The sequence below is a fragment of the Electrona antarctica genome (assembly GCF_951216825.1).
Source record: "Electrona antarctica genome assembly, chromosome: 8".
Taxonomy (NCBI): Eukaryota; Metazoa; Chordata; class Actinopteri; order Myctophiformes; family Myctophidae; genus Electrona; species Electrona antarctica.
In genome coordinates, this window is record NC_136789.1 from 11,814,572 (window position 1) to 11,828,621 (window position 14,050).

General features: G+C 41.6%; 1 protein-coding gene across 1 annotated transcript in view; it reads left to right on the forward strand.

Annotated features, from left to right (window-relative positions):
• Window positions 1–2,981: 2,981 nt before the first annotated feature.
• The window catches only part of myo7ab (myosin VIIAb), a gene marked incomplete at both ends in the record, with an annotated part of 45,412 nt that continues 34,343 nt past the window's right edge, over window positions 2,982–14,050 (forward strand). Inside the window, 12 exons of the mRNA XM_079508025.1 lie at window positions 2,982–2,999; window positions 4,824–4,940; window positions 5,994–6,146; window positions 7,455–7,639; window positions 7,836–7,957; window positions 8,677–8,819; window positions 9,428–9,541; window positions 10,124–10,277; window positions 12,167–12,243; window positions 13,015–13,134; window positions 13,250–13,392; window positions 13,709–13,919. Of these exons, the coding sequence (XP_079364151.1) occupies window positions 2,982–2,999; window positions 4,824–4,940; window positions 5,994–6,146; window positions 7,455–7,639; window positions 7,836–7,957; window positions 8,677–8,819; window positions 9,428–9,541; window positions 10,124–10,277; window positions 12,167–12,243; window positions 13,015–13,134; window positions 13,250–13,392; window positions 13,709–13,919 (1,557 nt within the window). The remainder of the gene's footprint in view (window positions 3,000–4,823; window positions 4,941–5,993; window positions 6,147–7,454; window positions 7,640–7,835; window positions 7,958–8,676; window positions 8,820–9,427; window positions 9,542–10,123; window positions 10,278–12,166; window positions 12,244–13,014; window positions 13,135–13,249; window positions 13,393–13,708; window positions 13,920–14,050) is intronic.

Consider the following 14,050-nt stretch of genomic DNA (forward strand, 5'->3'; position numbering starts at 1 on the left):
CCCATTCATATATGTACCGCATTTGTGCTGCCCAGTAGTAAAAACGTAAGTTCGGAACCCCCAATCCACCCTCATCCTTGTGTCTTTGAAGCTTACTTATTTTCATTCTAGGCCTTTTACCCTGCCACAGAAATTGTGTAAATATCTTATCCAGATCAGAGAAAAAGCTGTTGGGGATTGAATTTGGCAACATCTGTAGAGGGTACAACAGCCTAGGCAGGATATTCATTTTGAGCACACTTATCCTACCTAGCCATGACACAGGTAGAGTTCCCCACCTCTGTAAGTCTTCCTTAATGCGCAACGTGATTGGTCTAAGATTAAGCTTAAACAGTTTTCTGAGAGAGGGACAAATTCTTATTCCAAGATATGTTATACCCCTAGGTGACCAGTTAAAGGGAAATCCGTCAGGTGGAGCAGAGCCCGCTAAGGCCCCAATAGGCATGGCCTCAGTTTTTGTTAGGTTCACCTTAAAGCCTGATACATGTCCAAATTGCTGTAGACAATCGAGCAAACTTGGGATAGTGGTATCAATGTCAACCAGGTACAAAAGGACATCGTCTGCGTATAGCGAGATCTTATGCGTTTTGCCATCAACATTAAAGCCTATAATCGATGGTGTTGACCTTATGAGCTCTGCCAAGGGCTCGATGGCGAGCGCAAACATTAAGGGGCTCAAGGGGCATCCTTGAGGTGTCCCACGTCCCAAAGAAAATGGATCAGAGCAATAAGAGTTGGTAGTTACAGTTGCCTTATGTGACCGATATAACAGCTTTACCCAATCAATGAATTTCGGACCTAGTTCGAATTGCTCCATAGCACGGAAAAGAAAGGGCCACTGGATTCTGTCAAAAGCTTTCAGAGAATCCAACGAAACCACCAAACCCTGCATGTCCCAATCAGAGGCCATCTGAATTATGTTCAAAAGCCTCCTTATGTTATTAGTGGAGCTCCTCCCCTTTATGAAGCCAGTCTGCTCAGGTTTCACAAGGATTGATATTAGTGGTTCAAGCCTCAAGGTCAATACTTTAGCTAAAATTTTTGCATCCACATTGAGGAGTGATATAGGCCTATATGACGCCGGGTCCTCAGGGTCTTTGTCCTTTTTCAAAATCAAACAAATATTGGCTAATGTCATTGTTTCGGGTAAATGGTGAGCAGTGTTGAAGCTGTAATTAAATGTTTTAGCAAGGTATGGAGTAAGTTTATCTTTGTAGGCCCTGAACCATTCAACTGGCAACCCATCAGGACCTGGACACTTTCCACTGCGCATCAAGGATATTGCTTCTAATATTTCAGCTTCATGGATGGGTTTTCCCAATGACCTTTGTTGTTCTTCTGTCAAAGTTGGTAACTGTATCTTAGAAAAGAATGTATCAAGTTCCTCTCTAGTACTATTATTATCAGGTGTATATAATGATTTATAGAATGATACAAAAACAGAGTTAATGTCCTTTTTATCATAATGTTTTTTCCCTCCTGTGTCTTTAATTCCTGCTATCGTATTATGATTTTGTCTCTGACTAAGCAGACGTGCCAAATATTTACTGGGTTTGTTCCCGTGTTCATACAGTCGCTGCTTTTGGTAGAACAATGATCTAGAAGCTTTTTACAAATAAACACTTCTATAGACAGAACAGGAATTCATCATAAAGGAGGTAAAAAGGGAAAAGAAACATATACAGTGAGGGAAAAAAAGGGGTGGGCGGTGGGGGGGATTCACGTTCAGCTCCGTTAATTTGTTTGTTTTCCTTGGAGGAGCTGCGTTGGGTCCCCAAGTCGGCTCCGTGGCCGTACCTTGAGTTGGCTGTGTGGCCGTGACCGTCTCTTGTGTTGTCCTTGTGTTGGGTCCCCAAGTCGGCTCCGTGGCCGTACCTTGAGTTGGCTGTGTGGCCGTGACCGTCTCTTGTGTTGTCCTTGCGTTGGGTCCCCAAGTCGGCTCAGTGGCCATACCTTGAGTTGGCTGTGTGGCCGCGACCGTCTCTTGTGTTGTCCTTGCGTTCGTGTTTGAGGGATTCCGATTTTACAGGGGCCAGTTTCGAATTGCAGCCGTCCGTAGGTGCCCTTTAACACAAAAATGTTCGCACAGGACCTCGCATTTGTCCCAGGCGGCTGTGTGTGTGTGTGTGTGTGTGACGTGTGTGTGTGTGTGTGTGTGTGTGTGTGTGTGTGTGTGTGTGTGTGTGTGTGTGTTGAAATGTCTGGTACCTTTTAACCTTGGCTTTTGGATTAGGATGATACGAATGAACCACTAGTCTAAAACCCTATAGCGTCAATATTCTGTGGTGAGCATTTCCGAATGTAACAGATAACTAACCTCACAACGTGCAACGTGATGCGCTGTGAGTTTTCAGCAAAGAGAGTTGGTATTGAGCGAGAAAAGGACGGACCAAGTACGGAGCCCTGGGGGACTCCATTCTGGGGTTTAGGTGGTTAAGGCAATCCATAGCTATACTTCAATACCACTCTTCATTTGCTCTGGTCTGAATGCTTTATTTTGATTTTGTAGACGAGTGGTTTTCAACCAGTGGTCCTTGAGGGGGTCCTCAGCTACATGATGGAGAGTTGGTAACCAAATGGACCCTTATAGATCTTTAACTCTTACGGGTCCATTTGGTTTCATTTTACACTCTCAAGAGTTAAATTATTGTTAAACATCTCTATTAGGCCTACTTAGTTTACAAGAAGTCTTCACAATTAGAGAATGTAGAATAATTGTTATTTTGATCAACGTTTCTCTCCTAATGGTACCAACATCAATACAGCATGGAATTGTGGACAACATCGGCTAAAGTTTTGGGTCTGAGTGGCTCAAATTCAGAATAAACGTGACCTTAACTAAATTACCTTGTAACTAAATGACCTTGATCTGAAAATGGTTGAAAACTACTGTTTAAGACTATTTCAGTTGCTTGTTTTCCAACTCCTCAGGTTCCTCCATGGTGGTCTCTAATGTCCTGGAATCAACCAGACGCTGAACCATGGTCATTCTGCAACAGGTGAAATGAAATGAAATGATTACTATATTTACCCAGGGTATCTGGGCTAAGCTCAAGAACTTGTTTCCAGCCAGGCCCTGCTCATAGAACATTTCATCGTAGTGGTTCAATGCCTTGTTCAAGGGCACTTCAGCGGTGGTAATTTTAACGTGTCGGACCGCTGATTCGAACTGGCGACCTTCCGGTATCAAGACCGCTCAGCAATCCGTTCGGCCACCGCTGCCACATGTATGAACTGATCCCTAGAATGTTATTGTAATGTTTGTGGGAACAAGCACAAACGAGAAAGACATTATCTTCTGTCTCAAGAAACTATCCGCTCAACCTTTTTAACACATGTTCACACATGTGCCTCAAGGTGTGCCTCAGACGTGTGGACACGTCTTTAGACGCTCTAAAGAGCACAAAGTACCTTTCTGAATGTACCGCTTAATTATCGCAAGACGTTCCACCCTTTCCTGTCTGGCAGACAAATCTTGCGATACCAGAAACAGAAACGATACACCGCTGTTTAGATGCTCAATAAAATGTACTGTGCACATCGAAAAGCAAGTGTTTAGAAAACAACCTGTGATATGTCTTATTTTATATTCCTGATCCGATTATAAGTCAACACTCTTGTGTTGTTCAAAACAGTCATGAGTAGTAAAACCCCTGTTTTCATAAATTCACAGATTGTTTTTAGTAATACTGTGCATGATCATGACACTAGAGGTTCCAGTAATGGGCAGCTTGTGTTATCTCGCCCAAAATATAATTTTCTAAAGAGATCATTTATTTATAGATCATTGTCACTTTGGAATAACCTGCTACGCAACCTCTGTTGCATTTACAGTAAATTAACGTTTAAAAAGCATCTAAAATTCCATTTGATACAGTGAAGTGTTGTGTGTGTTTTTTTTTGTTTTTTTTGTTTTTCCCGCTCTCACTTGTAATCTTAGCAATTTTTATTTGTATTTTATCCGAACTAATGTAAGTTGAATACTGACTTTTTAACAAATGTGTATTTGTACTGGAATGTTTATTCTTATGTGGACCCCAGGAAGACTAGCTATGGTTGCTATGGCGCCGCCTTCCATTTCCCCTCAAAACTGGGAGGTTAAATGTTCCATTACTATCTTGCGCTAATAGTCTTTAGAAGCGTGAATATTCAAAACGAGATGCTTGATTAACACTGGCGCTAGTTGGCAAAACAACACAAAACGTAATGATGTGCAACCAATCACCTATTCAAAACACCTTATCCCATTGTCTACTTAAACTTAAAGATGGAGTGCCGTGATTTTCTTCCACCCTAAAACATGATCATCAGGTCTTATTGTTATATAAGGAGGTATCATTTTTTCAAAAAAGTGTACAGTATTTGTTAAAATGTTGTTTTTATGTGGGCACGCCCACCAGTTCATTAAGTATGCCTGGTTTGTCTGGTGGAAAAATTGTGGCACTCCATCTTTAACTCAGAGTTTGCAGTGCAGGCAAACACTCCCCCCCCCCCCCTTTCCTGCCCCCCCCCCCCCCCTCTCTCTCTCTCTCTCTCTCCCTCTCTCTCACACGTACATTTTTGGGCTACAAGTACGGCCACCTCCTCCGCACATACAGAAAACTGTATAAGACATTTTTTAAAGTGAATTTAGTTCTCCTGTGCCAAAGAAAACAAATAATTGGCAGAACCAGCTTTGTTTACATTCGTTTGTGAGCTAAGTGTGATTTTGCATGAACAACATATCTAAATTAGAAACAAAGACATTGTGGCTCTTCCATACAGTTTAATAAACCAGTGTTTGTGCAGTACTGTACTTACCTTGGACTGTGTCTGACATCCAGGGAGACTATCTCTGGCTGGACCTCAAAACGGGCAGAGAGTTTGAGGTCCCCGTGGGAGCTGTGGTCAAACTCTGGACAGACTCTGGACAGATCCAGGTGCTGGATGACGAGGGCAAGGTAAGTCCAGAACACAGAGGAAACCTTTTCCAATTATTTAAAGATGGAATGCAGTGATCACCCCCCCCCCCTAAAACATGATCATCCAGTATACTATGATTATACTAGGAGAAAGATTTTTTTAGCGTTTTCAAATAAATTTAGTGGAGTAGGCTAAGTAAAAGTATTGGAAATTGGAAATACTCAAGGAAAGCGCAAATACCTCAAATGTGTACTTAAGTACAGTACTTAAGTAAATGTACTTAGTTACATTCTACCACTGGCTCCTATGTCACCAAAATGTGGAATGCCCTACCAACAGCCATTAAGACATGTAAATCCCTTGACTCCTTCAAAACCTACGTACTGCAATTCGAAACTGCCCCCCCGTAAAAACTGAATCCCCTCCGCACCCTTCTCCCCTTACTGTATGTTTCCTTTCCCTTCTTACATGATTTCCTGTTTTTTATATAGAATTGTTCGTCTCTAAATGTTCTGATGAATTGAAAAAGGTGGACCCTGTTGTAAACAAGTGTAATGCTTTATCAGTGTGTCGTCCACAGTAACAGTCTTTGTATTGAGTTGTGCTTTCATGTGAAATTATGCAAACTGTTAATAAATACTTCAATCAATCAAACTTCAATGGCCTATAAAAGTGACACGGTCATGCAACAAAATATAAATGAGTTTTGGTGCTGAGCTAGTTTCACGTTGCCAGACTGTTGCCTCACGCAATTTCCAAATGCTTCCGTCATACAGTCTGGAGCAACGGAAGCTCAATCATGAGTAAGCCTCCTCCCCACTTCCGTTTTCTCTTTGCAGTCGCGCAAATTGATCCATATAAATAGAAATCATCTAAGCATATATAGCTTGTTGCTTAGCTGAAAAATGAAATAAAAAAATTAAATTTAAAGATATTTTAAAATACATCCGTGAACGGAAATTGCTGCTTCCTTACTCGGATTTCGGGAGGTGTAGTTTCAGACTCTATAGCTTTCGGAGATTGTGGAATAGTTGTCTCATGGCTATGCGAGGCTAGTGCTGAGCTGATGGAAGTTTCCTTCCATCATACAGGAGCACTGGATCTCCCCCCAGAATGCCACCAACATCAAGCCCATGCACCCGACCTCCGTCCACGGTGTTGAGGACATGATCCGCCTGGGGGACCTCAACGAAGCCGGCATCCTGCGCAACCTACTCATCCGCTACAATGAGAGAATCATCTATGTTAGTTCCCCACGCTACACCATCCATTACCATTTCAACTAGGGCTGGGACTTTAACTGATTAATTTCGATGACTTAATTACAGTAAAAAAAAAATGGCATTTTAATCGTGCTTAGGTTTTGCACCATGGAACCTTTCTCACTGAAGAATCCGATCAGACGGCTTTGCCTGGCCCAGTGGCTGAAAGACCACACAGGTCAAAGGGGATTTTATGCAGCAGAATACTGCACTGCATAGCTATTGCTTGGTTGGTTGACACTGCAGTGTGAGAGGCTTATGCCTAAGTTACACTTTGTCATGCAAATTAACTCATTTTTGTGGAGCGTCATAGTCACGGGATGAAGTATAAAATATAAAGGTGTGCTTAGTGGAGCCTGGACATACTAGTCATGTCCAGGGACAGGGTGTGTACTTACATAATCGTGGCCTGGGGATATACAGTACTTGGACATCATTATCATTATTATTCCACTCCATAGCCACAGACAATGGACATGTATCCTATAGCTTGAAGGGATGGTGGGTCTGAATGTTGAATTCACAAAAATAACATAGTTGTCATAATTGATTGTGGTGGAACTGTCCTCCTTGGCCTGCTAGCATCATGCAGAAAATAGTATATTAATGCAGCTGTGGACAAGCACAAGAACGCGCACGCACACACACGCACGCACGCACGCACGCACGCACGCACGCACACACACACACACACACACACACACACACACACACACACACACACACACACACACACACACACACACACACACACACACACACACATACACAGGGGTGAAAACTTAACCTCTGTTGTGCCTTTTTAAGCCTGGCGGAGATAACTAGCTATCAGTCTCTAGGAAAATTGTACTCTCATTGTTTCCTCCATACTCCCTCTCTCCATATAGACTACTTGTGGTGGAAGGGTGAGTATAGAACTCGGCTCGATATCACTTGGCTGGACAAAGAAATTACGAATTACTTTGTTCAACCGGAAAACCTAACATTATATTATTGTTGTTAGCAGCATTTCTTCATTCTTCCTCACGCTTAATGCTTGTTCCAGCTTGTTGGTCTTTGACAATCAATGTGAACGAACATGATCATTTTGAACCAACTCTGAAATATCTGTGCTGATTCTTTGCTGTACGGCCTATTGATTTGAGACAAATTCCAAGTTGTAATACTGTACAATCATAGTTTGACCAAATAACCATACCTTGTTAGTGATTCTAATGGGATGCACAGTGTAATCTCTCATACACCAATCTATTAAACTATACAACATTATTTGATCTTTAATCTTTGCAGACATACACAGGATCTATCCTGGTGGCTGTCAATCCCTACCAGCTGTTACCCATCTACACAGCAGACCAGATCCGACTCTACACTAATAAGAAGATTGGAGAGTTGCCGCCACACATATTTGCCATAGCAGACAATTGCTACTTTAACATGAAGAGAAATATGAAGGATCAGTGCTGTATTATCAGGTAATGTTTAATAGGTAATATGTTCATGTCATTGCTGTCGGACAGAAACCTCTTATCAGCTACTTTTTCAATTTGAATCCTGAAAAAGTAACAGTTTTGGACATGTGAGGTTTCCACCCGACAGAGACAGAGCTATTATGCATGTGTGGAGAGCCCTATAGTTGGTGTGACTGTGACTGTTCGTTCTGTGTGACAGTGGTGAGTCTGGAGCCGGGAAGACTGAAAGCACCAAGCTAATCCTCCAGTTCCTAGCAGCCATCAGTGGACAACACTCCTGGATAGAACAGCAAGTCCTGGAAGCCAACCCCATCCTGGAAGGTCAGACCAATACACCACACTACATTCTATAGCCACGGGAAGAGGTTTTGATTTAGAGGGTGTTGGGTGCAAGCACCCAACCCACAGCTATGCTGTATTCCTTTTTATTTTTGAGGGGCGCTAGCCCCTCCTATGCCCAGCTTTCCGGGTTTGTGTGAACACAAACATTGGCCTGTCATTGGCTGATCACCCCATAGTGATGATTTGATTGGCTGAGCAATGTACATATTGAAGATAAAAGTAAGGGCAGAAAAGTGAAGATGCCAAAAGTGATTGGCCGGAATGACTTTTGTGATGATTTGATTGTCTGAGCACGGAATTTGATGATGATGTATGACGATAAGGGCGCCCCTCACTTCACATGAGTGTGATTCTTTTGTACACGACAAAGCATGACCGTAGAATAAGGTTCTGTATGCATCTGTCTGAATGTTTTTGAGATATTGAGCTTCAAACTTTTAACATTATATAGGCTCTATGGCTAAGCAAATACGTTTACAAGAAATGCATACAGTACTTGTCAGTTCCAGCCGATAAGTTTATGGTCTTGATGTAGCTGGCACCATTAACATGTGGTAGAACAAGTGTCAAAAGATGATGTCAAACAAGAATACCGGTATGTAAATTTGAAACATACCTGGACTTTCTAACCAGGTCTGTCTACACCAACGTGCTTCCCATTATTTTACGCTATCACATTTTTTTTCTCGTTCAACCAGCATTTGGCAATGCCAAGACCATTCGTAATGACAACTCCAGTCGCTTTGGCAAGTACATTGACATCCACTTCAACAAGCGCGGGGCAATCGAAGGAGCCAAGATAGAACAGTACCTGTTGGAGAAGTCTCGAGTCTGTCGACAGGTAATAGCTTATACCGTGCCACAGTATGTGCACTCTCACAGAGATTCTGTCACTTTCAGCATAACAATTTGGAATACTGTTCAAGTCAAAAGAATAACAGTACAACAACATGTTCATATCAATAGTATAGGTATAGGGTGTGTCAAGTTATGATGATGACAAGTATCACAATCCCAGACCAGACATCTGTTTCAATAGCTAATGGTTTATTAAGACGTGGTTCCCAAACCTTTTAGCCTGTACCAAAAGAGAGATTAGATGTTTGCCTGGGACCCAAACTACTGAAAATAGCAGATCTACAAGATCACGACTTAATTAATTTATTTATTGTGAGCTTGTAGATTGACTATTTTCACTACTTCTTAAATATTTGTTTGAATTTATGGAATTCCTTAGATTTTGTTATTAATTCTTGAAAAGTTTAGCTTTTTTCTGAAATATTTTGAAATAATAATAATTAAAAACCAAATGTAGGAAACAAAAACTAAGGGGACCCATAACAATGTGTCTGCGAGTCACAAATGGGTCCCGACCCACTGTTTTGGAAACAGTGTATTAAGAGACATGTAACTATATTCATCTTTTAATGACTTATTTAAATTGCTCAGGCTCCAGATGAGAGGAACTACCATATATTCTACTGCATGCTGAAGGGAATGGCCCCAGAGCTGAAGACCAAGCTGTGCTTGGGTCTAGCCACGGACTACTCCTACCTCACTATGGTGTGTGTGTGTGTGTGTGTGTGTGTGTGTGTGTGTGTGTGTGTGTGTGTGTGTGTGTGTGTGTGTGTGTGTGTGTGCGTGTGCGTGTGCGTGTGCGCGCGCGTGCGCGTGCGCAGCTCAATTATAAATAGTTTATTTTTGTGTAACCATCTGGAATGGAACACTGGTTTCTCAGGGAATGCCCCCGTGGCCAAGGAAGATATTAGAATTATGGAATTCAGGCAGGTCTACTCTGCTGATGGATTGATTTTTGATTGAAAACTTTATTAACAGTTTGTAGAATAAGCACAGGAAAGCACAGTTCAATACAAGGTCTGCTAAGAGGATTAAAAAAACCAAGAAAGCACTAAGGCTTGTTACCATTGGGGTCCTCCAATGGAATGCTATATTAATTATGTGGTAGTGCAATAGTGCATCTGTGTGTCGGCATGTGTACAATATTGTGTGTGTGTGTGTGTTGTGTGTGTGTGTGTGTGTGTGTGTGTGTGTGTGTGTGTGTGTGTGTGTGTGTGTGTGTGTGTGTGTGTGTGTGTGTGTGTGTGTGTGTGTGTGTGTGTGTGTGTGTCACCCTGTGTCAATCAGGGTAACTGTACACAGTGTGATGGCCGGGATGATCTGAGTGACTACTCCAGCATCCAGTCTGCCATGAAGGTCCTCATGTTCACTGAGATAGAAAACTGGGAAATATCCAAGCTTCTGGCCGCCATGTTGCACATGGGCAACCTCTGCTTTGAGGGTGAGTCAAAGGTTACCCAAAGAAATCATACACACTTTTTATTTAAATTCGAATTTACAGTTCCCTTCATTTTTGCCTGGACGTCAAATCAGAATCTATAGGAATTGAAAGGTACCTATGGGTTTTTATTCTCAGCCACACCCCTAGTCCAACCCCCAGATTCTTAGCCACACCCCTAGATTTATTTAATGTGCAGTGTGGCCATTAAGCCAAGTTCATAAGCTTATTATGTCACTTTAACCACTGCCAACCCATGTCCATGTTTTGGGCATGTCCTTACTTACTGTCGATTCCATTTTTTCCATTTTTTTCTTTTTATAAAAAATGAGCCAGATGCTATGGCTATTTGGGGGTCCTTGGCATGGACAAATGTTGGGCCTGTACAGTTCAGAATTTTTTTTTTTAACTTCTGATTAGGATGAAATAGTTGATACAGCCAGCCAAGAGACTTATTTACTCAACCTGTACCTACCTATTTATTTTTTATTTTTGAGGAGCCGTTTTTAAAGAAAAGTGTCTCATTACAAAATGTTTCTTTCTTTTTTGTGTGTGTGAAGAAAAGTGAAGAAAAATGATACGTAGCTTGCAGAGTTAGTTCAGTTATATACTCAAGAGATTTCATGCTATGCTCATGGGCGTATACATGCGTATTACAATGGTACTACATATGTTCATTTGTTATATGCCATTCGCTGACATGGCATGTCAGCTGACCAATTGCCGCGTTATTTAAGCTCACCTCAGTCTCTGTTCTTCCTGCTGTCATACTCATTTGTCCCTGAACTGTTGGTATGATCACCACCAGTGGGCTCTGCTATTTGTTTGTTCCCCATGGGGGGTTGTTATTGTATATCTCCCTGCTCTTAATGTTTTATGATGGTGTTTAATTGTGCTGAGCAGGGAGAAAATGTAGCAGAGCCGAATGACAAGATCAAATATTATATGCATATTTGTATTCATTCTTAATAAATATTGGTTAAATCTATTTGTGAGTAATCTGACTGAACTAATTTGGACAAATGTTGGAATCATATTATATCATATTTGCCCATTGCCCAGGGCAAACAGGAGACTGTAGCTTTGCTAGTCATGATTTCATATACGTATACGCAGTCACTGCTATAGCTTCTCCAGTTATAGTCTATGGTCTCAAAGAAATTGTTTATGCAATACGGCATGGCATTCCTCAATATCAAAGTGGTTTCTATAGCTGCAATGATTACAACTGAACAAGCTTCAACTGAGGACGGTTCAGCGTGTCAATTTAGTGGTGGTGTGATTGTATTGATGATGATTGGTGGTACTGATTATAGATCTGATTTGTGCTGATATTGATTATAGAACTGATTGTGGTGGTATTGAATTGATTATAGGTATTGATTGTGGTGATAATGGTTGATGATGGTGGTGATGTTGATTGCAGTTATGGTGATGGTAACAGTACAATATATGACTGACGATATATGATTCTGTGGTACTGATGTGATATGCAGCACTGACAAGTACAGTTCACACAAATAATAATAATAACAAGAATATCAGGAACCCAAATTAGGGAAATGCATGATTATCCAGAGCACATGATTGTGTAAACAGGTCTGTGGAGCCAAAAGGCTGGTGAGTTTCTCACTTGAACCGAAAGCTCCATGGAGGCCTGATCAAAGTCCCTTAATAAACTGGCAATTATTGATGGTAGCTAGTATGAATCTTTTACAAAGCTATTAAGTTGAGGTGTTTGTGAAAGCATAATGTCAAAGTGGTTGATTTTGTTCTGTTGCTTGGTTATTTGGGGGGTTCAGTATTACAAGGTATCACATACTGGTACAGTCCTGTCTGTGTCATGAATACATTTGATGCAAATGACCATACTGTGCTCTCTCACTCTTCAGCTCGCACGTATTCCCACCTGGATGCCTGCGTGGTGATCAGATCCCCTGACCTAGCAGCTGCAGCTTCTCTCCTGGAGGTGGGGGCTCAATCTAATTATCTGTTCATGTAATGTGTGTGTGTTTGTGGATAAATTAAGGTCTCTCTGCAGTTCTTGATATAACCTTAGAACACTAAACATACATTTTGTCACACCATCACTAAACACAGGTATATTTTACCCAATGTAAAATATTCCATAAGAAAATGTAAACTTATATATTGAAGTACAGTAATTCATGGCAATGTGAGGTAGGCTACTCTTCTTTAATATTGCATCTAGAGTTTTCACACAAAAGAAAATAGGGGGGCAAAATCTGTGAAAAACGTCTGTATCATTTTAAAAATATTAATTAAAAAATAATAATAATGGAGCTGGGAACTTCTCATTTGGTCCACCCATTCCTGGGTGAAATCCACCTGAACACCTGCCTGTAGAAAAAAACAGGGATGTGGGAAGAGAAACAAACCTACCTTCTATATGTTACTAAGCATCATGAAGGTACTGAAAGACTCGCCCACCTCAGACATCAGCAACATTATGGAAATTACAAAAATATAATTGTCCGGGTGAAAATCACCCGTGTTTAGTGTTCTAGGGTTAAATTATTTCTCTAACATCTGTATCCCCTTTCTGGCACAGACAGTTTTCTTTCCCACCAAATCTATGCTTGGTTCCACGCCATGTGGCGTGCTGTCTCGCACAACGCTTTGCCGTTGTGGCATGCTAAGTACTGTATAAGTGGCGCACTGGCGCTTTTGTTGGCATTTTGTTGTGTTTTCCTAATTTCCTATTATTTTGTTGTTGTAGGTGGAGCCCAGAGATGTAATGGTATGTCTGACCAAGCGCACCCTGATCACACGAGGAGAGAGCGTCGCCACTCCTCTGAGCGTCAGACAGGGCTTCGATGTCCGGGACGCCTTCGTTAAGGTGACAGACCTTTGGCACCTACAGCAACACAACGCCATATCTGACCTCCCAGGGCGGGTCACAGACAGGATTTGTCTCGGGTTCTTATCCACTTTCACTTGAATCTCATCCATAGGGGATCTACGGCAGGCTGTTTGTTTGGATCGTGGAGAAGATCAATGCGGCCATATACAGGCCGCCGTCCTGCGAGAGCAGTGTGATACGTCAGTCTATTGGCCTGTTGGACATCTTTGGCTTTGAGAACTTCACTGTCAACAGGTCAGTACTGACTGTTGGTTATAGAATAGCAGCAGTTTGCGTTTAAGATGTAGCTGTGAACAGTTCAATGTGAATTTTGAATGGATGTGGAAAGGCAGGGAGTTATTTGATGTCAGTCCGCTGGGGCAGTGCTGTGTTAGAAAATCAAAAAGTGCAAATTTATCATTTAAAAATGCAATTAACTTCTTAAGTGACATATCTCCAGAACAGATCTCCAAAATACCCTCTTTGGTTATCTTGGTAATATACATTGTAAGGAATTTAGTGAACTGTACAGTTTTGCTCATGCCATTGTTCCGTCTGACTCTCTGCAAAGTTTTGAACAACTGTGCATCAACTTTGCCAACGAGAACCTGCAGCAGTTCTTTGTGCGTCACGTCTTCAAGCTGGAACAGGAGGAGTACAACCTGGAGGACATCAACTGGCAGCACATTGAATTCACTGACAACCAAGAAGCTCTGGACATGATCGCCAACAAACCTATGAACATCATATCCCTCATTGATGAGGAGAGCAAGTTCCCTAAGGTACCGTTCAGCGGGAGATCCACTCAAAACCACTGACTCCCAACATCAGCAAAAAACACATTTCCATGTATTGTTTAAGTTTGCAGTAGATTAATGATGTCAGCGTTTGTCCATTTTTTGTTTGTTGTTGC